Source organism: Lepidochelys kempii, chromosome 25 (assembly GCF_965140265.1).
Source record: "Lepidochelys kempii isolate rLepKem1 chromosome 25, rLepKem1.hap2, whole genome shotgun sequence".
Taxonomy (NCBI): domain Eukaryota; kingdom Metazoa; phylum Chordata; order Testudines; family Cheloniidae; genus Lepidochelys; species Lepidochelys kempii.
Window position 1 is genome coordinate 2,661,580 of NC_133280.1, and position 18,667 is coordinate 2,680,246.

Here is an 18,667-nt window from a genome sequence, read left to right on the forward strand (position 1 = left end):
TGTGTGCTTCACATGGTGTGGCCCAATTATTAAATGTAAATATTTATAGGCTAATAGTTCTAAGTCTACAACAGTCAAATGTTTATCCAAACAAAAAGTTTTATTTGGGGATTAAAGAACTATTGTTTTCTTAAACTCAGAGATGGCATATATTGAATTCTCTTTTAGTTCTGCAGCAAACCACACTGAATTCCATTAATCAAAGCATTAATTTACTGAATACTTTTCCACCCGTCCTTCCGTCCACCAAAATAAACTCTGATATTTACCCAGAAAAATTATTAATAGTTTTTCCACCAATTGTCACCTGTTTTAGTTGTTGGAATAATAAACACTGATAAATTCCAGGGGAAAATTAAATAAAATAAAAACCAAAAACGAAGGGCCCTATATAGTCTTGGTTCCTTTTGCAGCCAGCCAAATACAGTTGTAGAGGCTTCCTAAACCAGCTTCATCTATGCAATTTTGACTGTAAATGTTATCATTTAATGGTTAATGAACAGGACTAGAACCTACAGAGTACTTTTCCGAGCTTTGCAATGGCTCAATGTGACATGTGCCTCAGTTTCCCAGGGCATAAAGCAAGAACAATCATCTCTACCACAGGGAGGGCTGTGAGAATTAATCTCTCTCAGTGCTTGAGGTCCTTGGGCAAAAGTGCTGTCAAAGTGCATAGTAGTATCACATCCAAGTTGAGACAAACTTTCTGCAATGGCTTGAAGTTTGGAGCTGTGGCAGGTACTTTAGCTGAAGTTCTCATGGTGTATTGCCAGGCAAGAAATGAGGGAAAAGGGAATAGAGGAGACGATAGCTTCCAAACCCCCTCTACATTTTTACAGCACAGAGAAGTCTAGAAACAAAAAGCAGAGTATGTCCTTCTGTAGCTTATCTAGATAGCTCTGGAGTTCTTGCCTGCTCCCTTTTGCTTTGCTAAGCATGGGGCTTTTATATAGCCCTCATGATTTCAGACACGGTGCAAAACACCTCAGAAAGCCTCAGTCATTCTAATTGTCTTATTATGCTGTCATGCTTGTTAAGAATATGTTCATATTAGTGACTCCTTTAGAGGTAGCACCAGGCCTTCTGTAGTGAGGCCTTGTATTCAAACTTACACCAGTTTAACTAAAGGTGTGATTTTAAACCAATTGATTTAAAGTGATGAAAAACACAGTGTGGATGCTCTTAATTCATAGAATCATAGAATATCAGGGTTGGAAGGGACCTCAGGAGGTCATCTAGTCCAACCCCCTGCTCAAAGCAGGACCAATCCCCAACTAAATCATCCCAGCCAGGGTTTTGTCAAGCCTGACCTTAAAAACCTCTAAGGAAGGAGATTCCACCACCTCCCCAGGTAACGCATTCCAGTGTTTCACCACCCTCCTAGTGAAAAAGCTTTTCCTAATATCCAACCTAAACCTCCCCCACTGCAACTTGAGACCATTACTCCTTGTTCTGTCATCTGTTACCACTGAGAACAGTCTAGATCCACCCTCTTTGGAACCCCCTTTCAGGTAGTTGAAAGCAGCTATCAAATCCCCCCTCATTCTTCTCTTCCGCAGACTAAACAATCCCAGTTCCCTCAGCCTCTCCTCGTAAGTCATGTGTTCCAGTCCCCTAATCATTTTTGTTGCCCTCCGCTGGACTCTTTCCAATTTTTTCACATCCTTCTTGTAGTGTGGGGACCAAAACTGGATGCAGTACTCCAGATGAGGCCTCACCAATGTCGAATAGAGGGGAACGATCACGTCCCTCGATCTGCTGGCAATGCCCCTACTTATACATCCCAAAATGCCATTGGCCTTCTTGGCAACACGGGCACACTGTTGTTGACTCATATCCAGCTTCTCATCCACTGTAACCCCTAGGTCCTTTTCTGCAGAACTGCTGCCGAGCCATTCGGTCCCTAGTCTGTAGCGGTGCATGGGATTCTTCCGTCCTAAGTGCAGGACTCTGCACTTGTCCTTGTTGAACCTCATCAGATTTCTTTTGGCCCAATCCTCCAATTTGACTAGGTCCCTCTGTATCCTATCCCTCCCCTCCAGTGTATCTACCTCTCCTTCAATTTAAACCCGGAGTATATCAATTTAGTTTAAGTAGATTCCTTATCAAATTAAACTGAATTGATATAAACCTGGTTTAAACTGAACTAAGGTTATGTCTACTTTTGTTGGTAAAACTTTTATCAGTCAGGGGTGTGAAAGAACACATCCCTGACTGACAGAAGTGTCACTGACAAAAGCGCTGGTGTGGACAGCGCCAGGTCAGTGGGAGATGCTCTCCTGCCAACAGAGCTACCGCTGCTCATTGGAGGTGGTTTAATTATGCTGGTAGGAGAGCCCGCTCCCACCAGCTCAGGTCTGTAGTGTAGACATAGCCTAAAGGCTTGTCTACAAGGCGACATTGTCGCCAAAACTCTTGTCTTTTGCGGGTACTTTTAAAAGCCCCCCGCGAAAGAGAAGTTTTGCCAACGCAAGCGACAGTGTGAACGTGGCTTTGTTGGCAGGAGTGCTCTCCTGCCGACAAAGCTTACGCCACTCGTGAAGCTGGAAGTATTTTGTCGGCAAAAGTGCTGACAAAATACCGATGGAGAGTTGACACAGCCTTGTCACTTAAAGCTGCGTAGCGTAGACAAGCCCTAAGTGTCCACACAAGGCCTTGTCTACAGGAATCATAGAATCATAGAATATCAGGGTTGGAGGGGACCCCAGAAGGTCATCTAGTCCAACCCCCTGCTCGAAGCAGGACCAATTACCAGTTAAATCATCCCAGCCAGGGCTTTGTCAAGCCTGACCTTAAAAACCTCTAAGGAAGGAGATTCTACCACCTCCCTAGGTAACGCATTCCAGTGTTTCACCACCCTCTTAGTGAAAAAGTTTTTCCTAATATCCAATCTAAACCTCCCCCACTGCAACTTGAGACCATTACTCCTCGTTCTGTCATCTGCTACCATTGAGAACAGTCTAGAGCCATCCTCTTTGGAACCCCCTTTCAGGTAGTTGAAAGCAGCTATCAAATCCCCCCTCATTCTTCTCTTCTGCAGGCTAAACAATCCCAGCTCCCTCAGACTCTCCTCATAACTCATGTGTTCCAGTCCCCTAATCATTTTTGTTGCCCTTCGCTGGACTCTCTCCAATTTATCCACATCCTTCTTGAAGTGTGGGGCCCAAAACTGGACACAGTACTCCAGATGAGGCCTCACCAATGTCGAATAGAGGGGAACGATCACGTCCTTCGATCTGCTCGCTATGCCCCTACTTATACATCCCAAAATGCCATTGGCCTTCTTGGCAACAAGGGCACACTGCTGACTCATATCCAGCTTCTCGTCCACTGTCACCCCTAGGTCCTTTTCCGCAGAACTGCTGCCTAGCCATTCGGTCCCTAGTTTGTAGCTGTGCATTGGGTTCTTCCGTCCTAAGTGCAGGACCCTGCACTTATCCTTATTGAACCTCATCAGATTTCTTTTGGCCCAATCCTCCAATTTGTCTAGGTCCTTCTGTATCCTATCCCTCCCCTCCAGCGTATCTACCACTCCTCCCAGTTTAGTATCATCCGCAAATTTGCTGAGAGTGCAATCCACACCATCCTCCAGATCATTTATGAAGATATTGAACAAAACCGGCCCCAGGACCAACCCTTGGGGCACTCCACTTGACACCGGCTGCCAACTAGACATGGAGCCATTGATCACTACCCGTTGAGCCCGACAATCTAGCCAGCTTTCTACCCACCTTATAGTGCATTCATCCAGCCCATACTGGATGGAGAACGTTGCAGCAGTTTAACTAAGGCCCTGTCAATACTTACAATCTGTTCTGTACTCATGGGGGTGGCACTGGAAGAGCGCTCATGTAGTGAGTTATGCTGATGGGAGCGAGCTCGCCCGTGGATACAGTAAAACCAGCTCAATGAGATGCTCTCCTGCTGGCAGAGCGCTATGCACACGAGTACTTACGACACCCTTGAGCGACAAAAGTTCTGTGATGTAAGTGCTAGTGTAGTTATGGTCTAACTGTGTGATTTTAAACCGGTGCAAATTTCTATGTGGACACTTATTCTGGTTTAAAGCAGGCCCATTGTGGTTCAGCCTAAATCAACTGGGAACAGATTTAATCTAAACTGAAGTAAAAATGTCCACTGATTTAATTGAAATTGATTTTTAAATTAATGTAAAGTGAAACTGAAGCAACTTTGAATACAGACAAGGCTGCTGGAGAGAACTAGCCAATTTTCTGAAGTATTTCTAGGGGAAACAATTATTAGCTGATAATCACTGGTGTTTCACAGGCAAGAAATGCCCAACTTGAATGTGTGAGACTTCCTCAGGTGGTGTGAGGACCAGCTTGAATGCTCTGTTTGCCCATGAATTAGAGAGTTTACCCAGACACTCCGACTATCTTGGTTAAATAATTCAACCACAATAGAACTTCTCACATTCTCCCTTTGCTAATATGCAGATATAGTGATTCTCACCAAAACACGGGTGGTCTTCGCCCCACTTCTCTTTAAAAACTAGAGGGCAGAGACATTGTCGTGTGATTTCCTGTGACTAAGCGCATATTGCTTTTTATAAAATATGCTAGAGTGAATTAGCTAGTCTACTACAAAGTATATAATCATGAACTACAGTCAAAATAAATGACCACATTCTATTTGTGGATTTGTGTGTGTTTGTTCTTTGCAGAATTAGGCAACCATCTGCAGCAGAGGGTTCTTCCAGTTTGTCAGCTCTCTGAGGCATGGATCATCTTTTTGTTCTGTGTTTGTACAGTGCCTAGCACAATCTGGTCCTGGTCCATGGCTGGGGTCCTAGGCATAGCAAAATACAAATAATAAATAGTAAGAATTTCTGCATTCTGTAGGGATTCTGACTTCATCTTTCCTATATTCACAGACATCTCTGGCAGTCCTGTAAGTCTGGATGTTGGGAAGTGCAGGTCCCACTGTTTATCCCAAAGCATAAACTCACATCAGTCTGGATTTCCAGGGTTTTCCAAACATTCCTCTATGCTGGACTTTCTTAGAACTAAAAAGGTGAGAAATGTGCATTTCCATGTTTTGCTATCACCACAATGGCAGCAGTTACATCCAGAAGTAGGTCATGCATTATGGTTTTCTGTATGCTCCTAAATAGATCACCTGAAATATACTAAACTGCGCGTCTACCACTGGGGTCGGCAACCTGTCAGACGTGGTGCGCCGAATCGTCTTTTATTCACTTTCATTTAAGGTTTCAAGTGCCGGTGATACATTTTAACGTTTTTTAGAAGGTCTCTCGCTCTAAGTCGCTATATTATATAACTAAGTTACTGTCGTATGTAAAGTAAACAAGGTTTTCAAAATGTGTAAGAGGCTTCATTTAAAATTAAATTAAAATGTTGATCTTACGCCGCCGGCCCGCTCAGCCCGCTGCCGGCCTGGGGTTCCGTTCACCTAGGCCGGCAGCGGGCTGAGCGGGGCCTGCGGCCGGGACCCTGGCTGGCAAGGGGCCGGCAGCCAGAACCCCAGACCGGCAGCGGGCTGAGTGGGGCCGGTGGCCTGGCTCCGCCCGCTGCCACTCAGCCTGCTGCCGGTCTGGGGTTCCATCCGCTGGCTCCTGCCAGCCAGGGTCCCGGCTGCCAGCCCCTCTCAGCCCGCTGCTGATCTGGGATCCCGGCCCTGCCCACACACAGTGGGTACCTACCTTCTCCCTGGTTCTGGCCATTCTCTTCCTCTCTCTGCACTGAGCTGAGCGTGGGAGTGCACTGAGCACAGGGCTGGGGGTGAAGGAGCAGGCTGGGGGTTGGGGTGCAGGGTCTGGCCAGGAGCTAGAATGGGGGAGGAGGCTCAGGGTTGGGGCAGGAGGTTTGGGTGTGGAGTGCTTACCGGGGCAGCTCCCATTTGGTGAGAGGAGTGCAGGTGGGAATGTGTGGAGGGGGGCATGCAGGAGCTCCCATTTGGTGCTCAGGGTGGGGGTGGGAATGTGGGGGGTGCAAGAGTCAGGGCATGGGATGTGCAGGGTGCAGGAGTCAGAGCAGGGGGCTGGGAATGTGTGAGGAGGGTGCAGGAGTCAGGGCAGAGGGCTGGGGGCATGTGAGGGGGGTGCAGGAGTCAGGACATGGGGTGTGGGGGGCTGAGTATGTGTGGGGGGGTGCAGGGGTCAGGGCAGAGGGCTGGGTGTGTGTGGGGGGGGTGCAGGAGTCAGGGCAAGGGGCTGGGGGTGTGGGCTAGGGTCGTGGGGATGCTCCCAGCCCCCTGCCCAGAGCGGCTCACGGCAGGGAGCTTGAGGAGATATGCCCTGATTCCACCCCCCTTCCCCAAGGCCCCATTGCGGCTCCACTTCTCCCCCTCCCTCGCAAGGGCTCCACTTCTCCCCCTCCCTCGCAAGGGCCATCAGCTGATCGGGAGGGAGAGGGAGGGAGAGGGGGAGGGGAGGAACCCAGCAAGCTGGGGAAGAGGCGGGGGAGAGGGGATCTTGCCTGCCTTGCAGCAGCAGCCGGCAGGACCAAGCTTCTTCACCCTGCCCCTGCGGAGGGGAGAGAAGAGTGGGCCGGGGTGGGCGGGATTTTTAATGGCTCACTGCTGCCGTCCAGCAGCAGCATGCCATTAAAAATCGGCTCGCCTGCCATCTTTGGCACACGTGCCATAGGTTGCCGACCCCTGATCTACCATATTGTCCTGCCAGCCCAGAATTCTCCTTGGGTGTCAGAGAGAAACAGCCAGAGCTCAATTGCATATGGAGATACGCAGGTTAGACAAACACTTGTCAGGGATGGTCTAGATAGTACTTAGTCCTGCCTCAGTGCAGGGGGCTGGACTAGAAACAGGGTTGCCAACTCTCATGATCATTATTGTTTTCCTTAAAGCCCCAGTCCCAGGAGTCAAGTGGATATGTGATGATTTCAGCCTTCATTCCTAAAGAAAAACTATGTTTCTAGCCCTTGTGCCTGAGGAGAAAGCTTCCATATGTGATCCCAGTGCCTCCCAAAGGGTCAAAAAGCAGAAGGCAAATAAAAAGAGCAGCAAATCTATTATTTGTACATGATCTCATTATTCTAAAGCCAATCTCATGATTCTTGAACATTTGGGGTTGGCAATGCTGCTTCCAGTCCTGTATTTCTATGATTCTGCAATATTTCCTACATTATAATATCTTGACTAGATGGTGTTTGATGGACTTTGGGACAGTGGCATAGCTAGGACAGGAAAACTGTGTGGGCCCCGGCTTTTGGGTGGGCGATGACAGGGGGCGGGAAGGGCAGGAGGGATGGGGGGCCATGGGAGGGGGGCAGGAAGGATCAGGGGTGCAAGAATAATCCAGTGCCCTGGAGATGGGGGGCAGGAGGTGGGTGGGGGAGCCCAGACCCCCTCTAACCAGCCCTTGCTGCTCAGCAGGCACCAGAAGATGAGGCTGCCCCTCCAGACCCCGGGCCAGTGTCCATCAGCCCAGCCACATGGCGCATCCATCTCCTGCTGGTGCCATGCGCTGCTGCCCTGGTCTCCGGCCCCAGCGCTAGACCCGCCCCCGCGAGGCACACCCCCTGCAGGGCTACCCTGGAGCTGGAGACTGGGGCACCAGTGCGCTGCACCAGTAGGAGAGGGACATGGCCGGGCTGACGGACACTGAGACAGGGTCAGGAGTCTCAGCCTGTGGATTTGGAGGGCTCCGGCCCCGATCTGGGTGGGCCATGGTCCACCCAGACCCACCTGTGGCTATGCTCCTGCTTTGGGATCACTTAACATCCCCCCCACCCTTGCAGCCTAGCACTGATGCTGGTACTTTAGGCCACATCTGCTCTACACTAGGTCCCAGTAATTAAAAACTTCTTTCCTAAGCTTGTCAGTTTGCACAGGTGGGAAGAGGCCAGGTGCATTTTCCTGTCTGGGGCAGTAAAATTGGCAGCCACAGAATCAGATCATTTGTTGTGGTGTTGGCCTCTCTCTAGGCCATCAGGGCTCTCCCAGCAGATCCTTAGTAGGGATACTTCCCCTCCCTTTGTATAAAATGACCTGTGACACTTCAGCCGAGACAAAGAACCCTAATTAACAAACTAGCAAGCACCCGTGCTGTTCAGGACTTGTCTCCTCAAAGGTTGCAGCATTTTAACTATACACATATAAATACAACAGTACAAGCCCTTAGAGTGGACACAGTTATCCTGGTATAAATGTGATCTATACCAGGATAGTTATTCCTGTAGAGGGAAGGGCAGTATTCATAAGCATATTTTCCACTCCACTTTCCAAGTCATTAATGAAAATATTGAATCGTACTTGAACTAGGACACAGCCCTACAAGACACCACTAGATACATGCCCCCAGTTTGACAGCGTACCATTGATAACTATTTGTTGAGTGTGTTTTTTCAACCAGTTTTGCATCCATCTTATAGTAATTTAATTTAGACCACATTTCCCTAGTTTGCTTATGAGTATGTCATGGTGGAGTGCATCAAAAGCCTTATTAACGTCAAGGCAAATCATGTCTACAACTTCACCCCATCTGCTAGACCAGTAACCCTGACAAAGAAGAAAAACAGGTTGTTTTGGTATGACCTGTTTGTGACATCTCAGTGCTGACTATGCCTTAAAACCCTATTATCCTCTAGGTGCTCACAAATTGATTGTTTAATAATTTGTTGCAGTATCTTTCCAGGTATTGAAGTTAAGCTGACTGGTCTATAATTACCTGGGTCCTTTTTGTTCCCTCCCCTGCTTTTTTTAAATATACCTGCTGCCTTGTGACTGTTCTGTGCAGTTGCAGGACAGGCAGATGGAGCTGCCTCTGTCGACTGGAGCAGAACGTTCCTGCCCTTTGGATTCCCATTGTGAACCCACTAGAGTTCACGTGGAGCGGGTGCTGCTGTTTGAAGGGGTTCAGGAAGTGGAAGTGATTGAGGCCTGCCAGTGTAATGCAAGCCCAGAGGAGTGTCTCCGGCTGCCATCCCTGAAAACCTTCTTTCCGGACACCCCGTTGGAGTTCACTGTGGATGTTGGAAAGTGCTCCAATCCAGCCCATGCAAGAGGTATGGAAAAAGAGGAGGAACTTTTCTCTCTTCATCTTACGGGGTGGGCGAGAGGAGTTGATGAGCTGGGGTGAACACGGGGAAGGGGTTACTCCTCGTCAGATCTCCGGGTTGGGATCAGCACCTCAAATGCTACTATTGCAACCTGAGAATGACAGGGGAAATCTAAAAACCTCCCTTATGCTACTTAAAGCGATGTCTGACTATTGGTTAGACAGGAGAGTAGTTCATATGTTCTGGCATTTAATGTAAGCCCCTTGCACTGAGGCAGCAGGGTGTATGGATTAGGTATGGGGCTTGATGCTGAGGACTCCTGGGTTCTAGTCCCACCTCTGCTGTTGACCTGTAGTGCAACCACTTGACCTCTCTCTGCCTGAATGCCCTCTTCTGTAAAATGGGTTTGATGATAATTTTCTGTCTCTGTGAGTTGACGTGAGGAATGATAACAATATGCGCCTTTCATCTGAAGATAATTTACATGGAGTTCTCAAGGAATGCGGAACAGTTAGAGGGGCCACCCGCCAGATGAGACGTTACAGTGAGCACAGCTGCACGGCTGTGAGGTCTCCCGGGTAGCCGACAGGAGACAGCTCTTCTGCCAGCACAACTAAACCACTCCCTACAAGTGGCAGTATTCTTCTGGCAGGAGAGCATCTCCACCGACCTAGTGCTGTCCACCCTGGCACGTTTTTTGGTGAAACTTACGTTGGTCGGGGTGTGTTTTTTTCCTGACTGACAAAAGTGCTGGTGTGGACAAAGCCTAAGTTTGCAGATGACATTGAAAGTGGAGGCTGAGCAAACAGCGATGAACAGTGCCCCCAGCTTGCAAAGGGGTGGGCAGTAGGTGGCTAATGCATTTAACTGGAGACAAATACCAAATAATTGGGTTAGTAGCAATGAACTTGTCTGGGAAATATGCACTAAATGCAGTATGATCAGGCGTAAGTATATGGGAGTAAAGATTACTGTGAAAAAGATCCTGGAAACCCTCACTTTAGAACTGCTGCAGAAAAGAGGTAAACAATCCTAGGGGCTTGTCTACTGGGGGAAATTGACCAGAAGAGCTTTGGGGAATAAATTGTTCTGAAATAACTGGCAGTGGAGCCATTCTGTTCCAGAATTTATTCTGGAATAATTAGCCTGCTTTGTGAGCACACAATAATTCCAGAATAAAGTGACTTGGTGCCCTAAGTGACGTTTGACAACACAGGAAGGATTTGGATTCAAAATGCAGAACTTGCTTTGTGGAAGCTTATCTGGGGGAGGCAGATTCAAGGAGGACAGAGGTTATGACCAGTGGGGTTCATGGTGCCAGAGAAGGGACTAAGGCTATGTCTACACTGCACACCTTACAAGGGGACAGCTGCAAGGTACGCAGTGTAGCCGCTCTTTGTCACGGGGAGAGAGCTCTGCTGGCAACCAAGTAAAACCACCTCTAACGGGGGGCGGTAGATTCATCGCTGGGAGAGCGTCTCCTGCCAGTGAAGCGCTGTCCGCATTGGCGCTTTTCATCGTTAAAACTTTTGTCGCTCTGGGGTTTGTTTTTTCACATCTCCAAGCGACAGAGGGTTCCATGGAAGTGCAGTATAGACATCAGTAGAGGCTGCTCTGGGATAGTGGGATAAGCACAGTAGGTGACTGATTCTGCTAGAATAACCAGCAGTGAAACAGTTGCTAGTTAGGTTTCAAAGTTAACATCACATTGAAATAAAAGGGGTGCAGTTTACATCGTACTTTACAGGCCTGCGGACAGCAATTCTGAGCCCCAGGGCAGAGCAGTCAATGGGCTCCCTGGAAAGGGATGTGCCCGCCCGGCTGCCTTCACCACTGCCGGTACCACCCAGCATGCACCTAGGAGACAGGCAGGGCCGTACTTACCCATACGCAAAGTACGCAGCTGCGTAGGGCACCAGGAAATTTGGGGCACCACATTTCCTGGTGCCCTACGCAGCTGCATGCTGCTCTAGCCCCTGTTTGCCTCTTCCCCATGCCCCCGCCCCTGCTCCACCCCAGTCCCACCCCCACTCCACCCCTTCCCGTGAGGACCGAAGCAGGGGTAGGGCCTCCCCTGCACTCACCGGGCGGCAGGAAGTGGAGCGACCCAGCCCCAACCTGCTCCGCTCCGCAGGCTCATGCTGGGGTGTGGTTTCCCCCTACCCCCAAGCCTGCTCCTGCCCCCCTGTGGAGTCCTGGGACCAACCACCCTGTGGCAGGGCAGGGGTAAAACCCCCTTTAAAGCCCTGCCAAAATGCTGGCTGCAGACGGCTCTCTGGTCAAAAGGCCAGGTAGAGAGACATGGGTATGCAGCAGGGACCCAGCTGTAAGCCCTAATGAGGGCTAGCTCAGAGCAACAAGCAGGGTCCAGTGGGAACAGCTGGGCTAAAGAGTGGGAGGGCTATAAAAGCCCTGGGAAAGCCCCAGTGAAGGGGTGGTTGGGGAGGAGACAGGAGGGCTGTTTCTCTGTCTCCGTATCCACTGGAAGGAACCTCAAGGGCCAGAAGACCCTGGGAGGGGTCTGGTGTGATTGTTGTTTGGGGAATTGGGACTGCACAAGAACACTGTAAATAAAGACACAAAGGTGAAACCACTGAAGAAGGTGGTGGGACTCTTTATTATACCAGCCTAAACACAGGGTGCTGGCATAGACCCTGTGACCCCCCCTGGGCATATGGAGGCCTGGGGCCCCTCACAGCCCGCCCCCGCTGTGTAGGGCACCAGAATGGCTAGGGATGACCCTGGAGTCAGGGCCAGATTAATTTTTTGTGGGTCTGGTGCCAAATATATTTGTGGGCTCCCCTGGGGGCAATGGAGCATGTTGGGGGGAGGTTGGTACCTGGAGCGAGGGGCCAGCAATGGGGCATGGCAGGGGTGGCCCCACTCTGCCCAGCCCAATGCGAGGGCACTATTTACAAACCGACAGCGGCCAGATGTACAGTGGTCTGCCCAACCTTGTGCTGCCAGCAAGCCCCTTCCCCTCTGGGGCGGGCCCATGCTATGCCACCTCCCAAAACCCGCCTATGCCCAGCCTCCTCCCTATGCCAAGTCCCCCCCGCCTACAGCCCATCACAGCAGCCCAGCACCCTGCACGCCACCATCCCTGCCCAGTGCTCCCACAGCCCCACTTCAATTTCCCAGCACCCCAACACACACAAACCTCCCCCACCGCCCAGTGCCCCACACCCCCTCACAGCCAAGAACCCCACACAGACCCCACAGAGACCCACTCCCCCGTGACCTGCTCCCTGGCCGCACTCACAGGCCCTGCTGAGCCAGTGCAGAGCAGGGATCCCCCCACCCAGAACAGTCCTAGAGGGCAGAACACCTGAAGCTTGGGAGCACAGAGCAGTCCCCCCACGGGCCGCACCCAGCCCTCCCTGCCTGGGGCTGGTTCCTGTGGCGGAGAGGAGGCGTTTCCTTGCAGGGGCAGCACAGAGCAGCCACCAACTTCCCCAGCCCGCCAGCCTGCCGCTTCTGCCCGGGCAATTTAAAAGGGTCTGGGGCTCCCAGCTGCTGCCGCAACTATAGCAGCAGACCAGCTGGGGGCCCCAGGCCCTTTTAAATCACCCGGGCACCTGGGCAATTGCCCCCTTCCCCCCCCCCCGTTTGGGCCTGATACTTTATCTGGAGTGACCTCCAGCTTTGAACTTGTAACCTTCAGTGCTAAAACCCTGACTTTCTGCTGCTGGACTTAAACCAGTCCAGTCCAGCAGCCGCAGACACATGAGCAGAGCTGCTCAGGAACCGGAGTGTCCATTCTGCAGGGAATTCTAACATTTCAAAATGTCCTTTATCCTCACTTGGAATGAAAAGTTGCATTTTCAAAATTTACCATAAAACAAAAATTGCAAAAAATGTTTCAGACACATCAAAACTATTTTCTTGAAACATTTCATTTCAATGAGGTTGAAAAGTTTCATTCAAACTTTATCGTTTTGACTTTTCGGTCATGTTATAACTTATAACATAATATAGCATCTAAGTTGAAATGATAAAGTCTAAACAAATTATTACAATAACTTCCTGTTGAAAATTTTGTTGAAATTGATAGGATTCCATGAAACCTTTCAGTTTTGTCAAATCGGTATTTTCTGTGGAAAAACTCTTCCATCAGAAGGTTTTTGACCAGCTCTACTAATAAATATCTTATGTGGACCAGCCACTAGAGAGGGACAAAGACCCACTCTCCAAGTATGGGATATGTAAACAGCAGCAGCACAGAAATAAGTCCGGAGAGACTTACAGAAGAAAGGCCCAGATTTTTAAAGGTATATTGGCACTGCTGTGCTCAGCGTTGTGATGCCTAGCTAATTTAAGAACCTAAAACTCATTTTGAAAAGTGATTTAGGTACTCTGGGGGGCCTAAATCTTATTAATTAGATTCCCAAGTGCCTAAACCCCATAGGCTGAATGTATCAGGTGCCTAAATCCCATAGACTTGCTTGGGCTCCTAAATCAACTAGGCACTGCAATGCTGAGTTTGGCAATGCCTAGATGCCTTAAAAAATATGGTCCAAAGCCAATGGCATGATAACAAGGAACACAGGGACCTCTGGGTGTGAAAGGTGCTGTTCGGACTCCTGGAACAGAGCGGGCACGTGTAGTGAGTTTGGCCTCCTCCAGCTGGACAGCATGTGTGAGATCTGGTAGGAGGACACAGCCAACCAAGAACTAAATAATGCAGAACTAGAGTGAGTGGAAGTATTGTATATGCAAATTACACAGGTGTAAGGGTGGAAGAATTAGGCCCTCTGTCTCCAAGCTCAGTGGAGGCTTTTCTTTCCCTCAGGATATTCGATGTGTGGTTGGAGGAATGTGGTGTGGGATGCTAAGTGTAGCAGAGTCTCTCTACTTAAAATATCTTTTGTTCCCACATAGGACACAGTAAGGTATGTGAGGAAGAATCTAGTGGTTAAAGCCCAGGGGTGGGACGCTGGAGATCTGGTTCTGTTCCTGGCTTGGCATCTGACTTCCTGTGTCAGCTCAAATTGCTTCTCTTTCTCTGTCTCTCATCTGTAAAGTGACAATAATGGCTGGGCTGAGATTTTCAAAGTTGCACAAAGGATGTGGACGCCCAGTTCACATTGGATTAATTGGGCCTCGGAATCCTAGAGGCAGATCTGAAAATCCCCCAGTAGTTCTCAGTTTTCAGAAATGACCAGGGATTATTGGGATGCCCAAATTGAGACACCTTGAGGGAGCCCAGTTTCCAGACAGTGCTGAGCACCCACCCCCTGGAAGCCTGGCCCCTTCTAGGCATCTGCTGCTGGGCACCTGATCGCTGGTCAGTTTCGAACATTTAGGCCAATGACACCTTTCCTGTGTTGTCAAGTGCCTGGAGATGCACAGCTGGAAAAGCACAAAGTATTCTCACACCCTCTTTACAGCAGTCACAAAGGCTGAATGACTTGCCTGAAGGGCGGGGGGGAGCTCAACCTACAAGCCAGAGAACCAGAGTTTGACTCCTGGGTCTGATTCTTATTAGCTGTATTGCTAGCCACGCTCCTCCACCTGTAAAACAGGGATCTTCATCCTTATTTACCTACCTCACAGGAGAAAGGGGGCTGAGAAGGTTAGAGAAGAACATCTGTTCTTATGCTCAACTAGTGCATTAACAAAGAGCCATATTGGACAGATTGTGTGTACCCTTCAAGTCAGTCACTTTGCTATTTTAAATAAATGTAGTTTGCTTTAAGAATGTTGTTGCTGATGAGGGTTATTTCATATCACAGTAGCCACACTCAGGATGAGGAAACCAGTGTGTGAGCCCATGACCTGGCACCCCAAGGTCCTGCTTTCAATCTCTCCATTTTGTTTCCACTCCTTGGACATAGGGCTTCCTCCTATAAGTGCTGAATCTCGCCTTGTCTCAGTCTCCTGTACTAATCCCTTCAGGACATTTTGTAGTTTATTTCTGCCCTGGTTGTTTGCTCCCCATCCAGTGCTGGCATCATCTGCAAACTGGACCATTGTTGAATTTACACCTCCTTCTAGGACAGTGGTTCTTGTGCTGTTTTCCACAGAGCACTGCCAGGTGGTTTGCAAAGCTGCTTCTAATAATGAAGCATCTGTTGGTCTTCCGTCAGTGATGATTCTTTCTGCTGGCTCTAAACCACTCCGGAACTCACCTAGGGTTTGAGTTGCTGATGTTGTGGTTTTGACCAACTATATTGAAACAACTACCTCTTCACCCGCTTTCCCGGTGGCTGCTGTGTGTCTGTCTTTGGGGCAAATTCAGCTGTGATCAGTTTTTTGGACACTAGAACTGGATGAGTATGAGACATGCAGGAAGACAGTACCCAGCTGCAGAGCGATTAGAGAAACAAGGGGAGAGTCACTACCAATACAAATAAAGTGCCACACCCAGGGCACCAAGACAAAAGGGGAGGTGTAGCCCAGTGGCTGACCCTGTTAATGAGTTCAGTATCATCTTGGCTTCTTAGAGGGGTTACACAGACCAGACTGGATTCCTGGCTTAATATATTGTCTTTTCACACAGCTACATTGTGGCTTTGAAACCACAGATCTTGTTTGGTGGGGGGACTCGAGGATAGTAATGCTGAAATCCCTTGGAAAACCAGAGAGGGGGAATGTCATGCCCTTTAATAGGGTTTAGTATGTACAGAACTGCATCAGTTCTACTGGCTGGTGTGGGCCATGGTCCCACCCTTACCCCATCCTTTTGGGCTGTCTGTCTCAAGGAGCAATCTCCTCCTCTCAAGTTTACTGGAGCTAGCCATTGTCTGGACATGTACTTGCCTCAAAGTAGGGATGGGATCAGGATTGGGAGGCTGGATGGTTAAGAGTCCATGGGAGAAGCTTTAGTGTAAGAAGTGAGTCCACGGTAACTTTTAAAAACCACTGAACAAGAGTGCTGATAGTGTAGGTCACAGCACGGAGCCCATTGAATACGGAGCCCTCTTGAATCCCCGTAATGATCACGCCAATAATACGTGTCCTTTACCAGTTTCCAGACATTTATATATTGACTCCCTTCACCAATTGCCTGGAATAGATATCAACCCTTGGCTTTATCAAAACCACAGCATGACAATGTACAGCTCATAAACCGTAATGCTGTGCAATGGAGGAATATCAGAGAACATTCATCACCTCAATGAGCCAGTGTCTGTCAGACCTGAGTGAAAATAATAGTGAAAATTTATGGAAGGGCAGGAAGTATTCAACACTAAGATCCAAACTGAAAGTGTGAGCCAGATGTCAGACCACAGTGATGTCTGCTAGCTCAGGCAGGGGATCATGAGGAGAGGAGCTAATCAAATCCAAAAGGCGATCCAGAAAAATTGAACATCACAATATGCTACTTTACCACCCAACTCCTCAAAGTAGCTCTGAGGACAATACTTTCCTTTGCAAAGGGCTTTGGCTTCCTGCACGATGTAAGAACCATGTAAAAGTAAATTCTCTTCTTCCCTAGACCTGTTGGTAGCTCAGCCATTAATATGTTTAAAAAATTATTAAATATTCATTGGGTATAAGTCTGGCAGCTCTTCCTCAGGCATAACTCGAACAGATTTCGAAGAGTGGACTTTGGGATTTGGCCCCTGGAGAAGGAAAGTATGTCTGTTGGGTGCATGATGTCTGCATCGAGCATAATATCACTGCCACACGCAGTGAAATCACCAAGGCAGCAACATAACAATCAAAACAGTGGCTCAAGTTGGCAATAAGAAGTGTGCCCAGGGCTTGCTAACTGAGAGACCAGCTCCTAACCTAGAAAGTGAGCACTTTCCATGTGGTACTTTGCATGATTTAGGCCTGATTCTGCAGCTGCTCTGTACACAGAACTCACGCTGACAATGCCCAGCAGGAATGTTGCACATGCAAAGGCCTCAGGATGGGGTCCCACATGAAATTACACTCTCGTTCTCACTCTCATTCTCTTTCAGGAGGACTCTTCTGTGCACCTGTAAAGTTCGATTGTGTTCTGATCAAAAGCCCAAGTGGTGTTGAGGTGGTTCAAACTCTGGAAAACTGTGAAATGAAAGAAACCTGCTATCGAGTTTCCTATGTGGAATACTATTATGAAATCATACACAACTCTGCTGGGGACAGTGAGGAGCGACTGACGGTTAGTCAACTGCATGCGGCTCTAAAAGAGTCTTAGGGTTCGTCCAGACACAAAAGGTGTACTGCTTTAACTACAAGCCGCACAATTCCCTCTTTTGTGTGGACGCAAGTTAAACTGGCTTAAGGGTGCTCTATACAGGTATTGCTATTCCTATACAGTCAAGGGCAATTAGTTATAATGGAATAAGCAAATTTATACCAGCATAACTGGGCCCACACTATGGGTTATACAATGGTTTACTTCATTAAAAAGTCACATATCTAATTGAAATAGTTACACCGGTACAATATCTGTGTATTGGTGAGGTCTTATTTCACTGCAATGGATTACTCTACAATCCCAAACTAAGTTATAAAGCAATTCATTTTATTTTCTTGGGCAAAAGAATTCAGTCAAATGTTTAATGTGACTTTAAAGTACTTCTGACACAATGAAAGCTGCATCCTTTACCAGAGTTAATACGATTCATCAGTTAAAGATAGGTTAAAATAACCCCTTGCATGTAGACAGTATCCGCACACAGCACTGTCCCACAAGCAAGACTTACTGCCAAGTAGCTGGAATGCTGTGTCCCTTCGGGCGTTTATTGGCAGGGCCTTGCAAGTGATTTTAATGTCTTTGTTTTGCAAATCTTTTCAGGAAATTGATGTAGGACGGTGCTTGGGGAGCTGCACCTCAGGGAATCATTGCCTGCTTAGGTAAGCACAGCTGTTCACACACAGCCCCTCCCCTTACAGTAGGGTTAGCTAAAATCCTCTAAAAATGCAGCTTCCTTACAGAATGAAGGACAAATTCTGCACGAACTTATATCTGTGTATCTCCATCGACCTGAATTCAATTGAACAAGTGTAAAGTCAGCATCCAAGCTGCCTCCAAGGAGTCTGTCATTTTCATTCCATTGCCAGCTAGTACCATTGGGCTCCTGTCTCAGAGTTTGGTAGGGTATTTTGCACTGAGTTCACTTGGTCTTTCGCAAATTCACATCCCACTTTGGTATTTCTAGTAATGTCATGAGAGTCGAGCAAAGGGAATCAAGCATAGACTCTGAAGATGGCAATCCAAGTGTGAGTTTTATAACTTGGACACTGTTTCTACAGCAGTGGGTGCACTATAAGAATCTGGACAAAGAACTTGCAAGCTTTCTTGTTCTATCAGACAGCCAAATGCACATGTATTTAATAGGTTTCAGAGTAACAGCCGTGTTAGTCTGTATTCGCAAAAAGAAAAGGAGTCAAATAAATTGGTTAGTCTCTAAGGTGCCACAAGTACTCCTTTTCTTTTTACGTATTTAATAGATTCTAAAGCCAGAAGGGAGCACTGTGATCATCTAGTCTGACCACAGGCCATAGAACTTCTCCCAAATAATTCTAGATCATATCATTTAGAAAAGCATCCAGTCTTGGTTTAAAAATTGTCAATGATGGAGAATACACCACGATCCTTGATAAATTGTTCCAATGGTTAATTACTCTCACCATTAAACATGTATACCTTATTTTCAGTCTGAATTTGCCTGGCTTCAATTTCCAGCCACTGGATCATGTTATACCTTTCTCCTTGAGACTAACACTAT

At 48.1% G+C, this 18,667-nt stretch overlaps 1 protein-coding gene across 2 annotated transcripts in view; it reads left to right on the forward strand.

Annotated features, from left to right (window-relative positions):
• The first annotated feature begins 4,910 nt into the window (after positions 1 to 4,910).
• The window catches only part of LOC140903239 (bone morphogenetic protein 2-like), a 33,594-nt gene continuing 19,837 nt past the window's right edge, over positions 4,911 to 18,667 (forward strand). Inside the window, exons 1-4 of one of the 2 annotated variants that reach the window (XM_073324201.1) lie at positions 4,911 to 5,034; positions 8,738 to 9,005; positions 16,913 to 17,094; positions 17,734 to 17,792. In XM_073324201.1, the coding sequence (XP_073180302.1) occupies positions 5,008 to 5,034; positions 8,738 to 9,005; positions 16,913 to 17,094; positions 17,734 to 17,792 (536 nt within the window). In that variant the 5' untranslated portion in view covers positions 4,911 to 5,007. The remainder of the gene's footprint in view (positions 5,035 to 8,737; positions 9,006 to 16,912; positions 17,095 to 17,733; positions 17,793 to 18,667) is intronic. The other variant, XM_073324202.1, reaches the window with a different exon arrangement.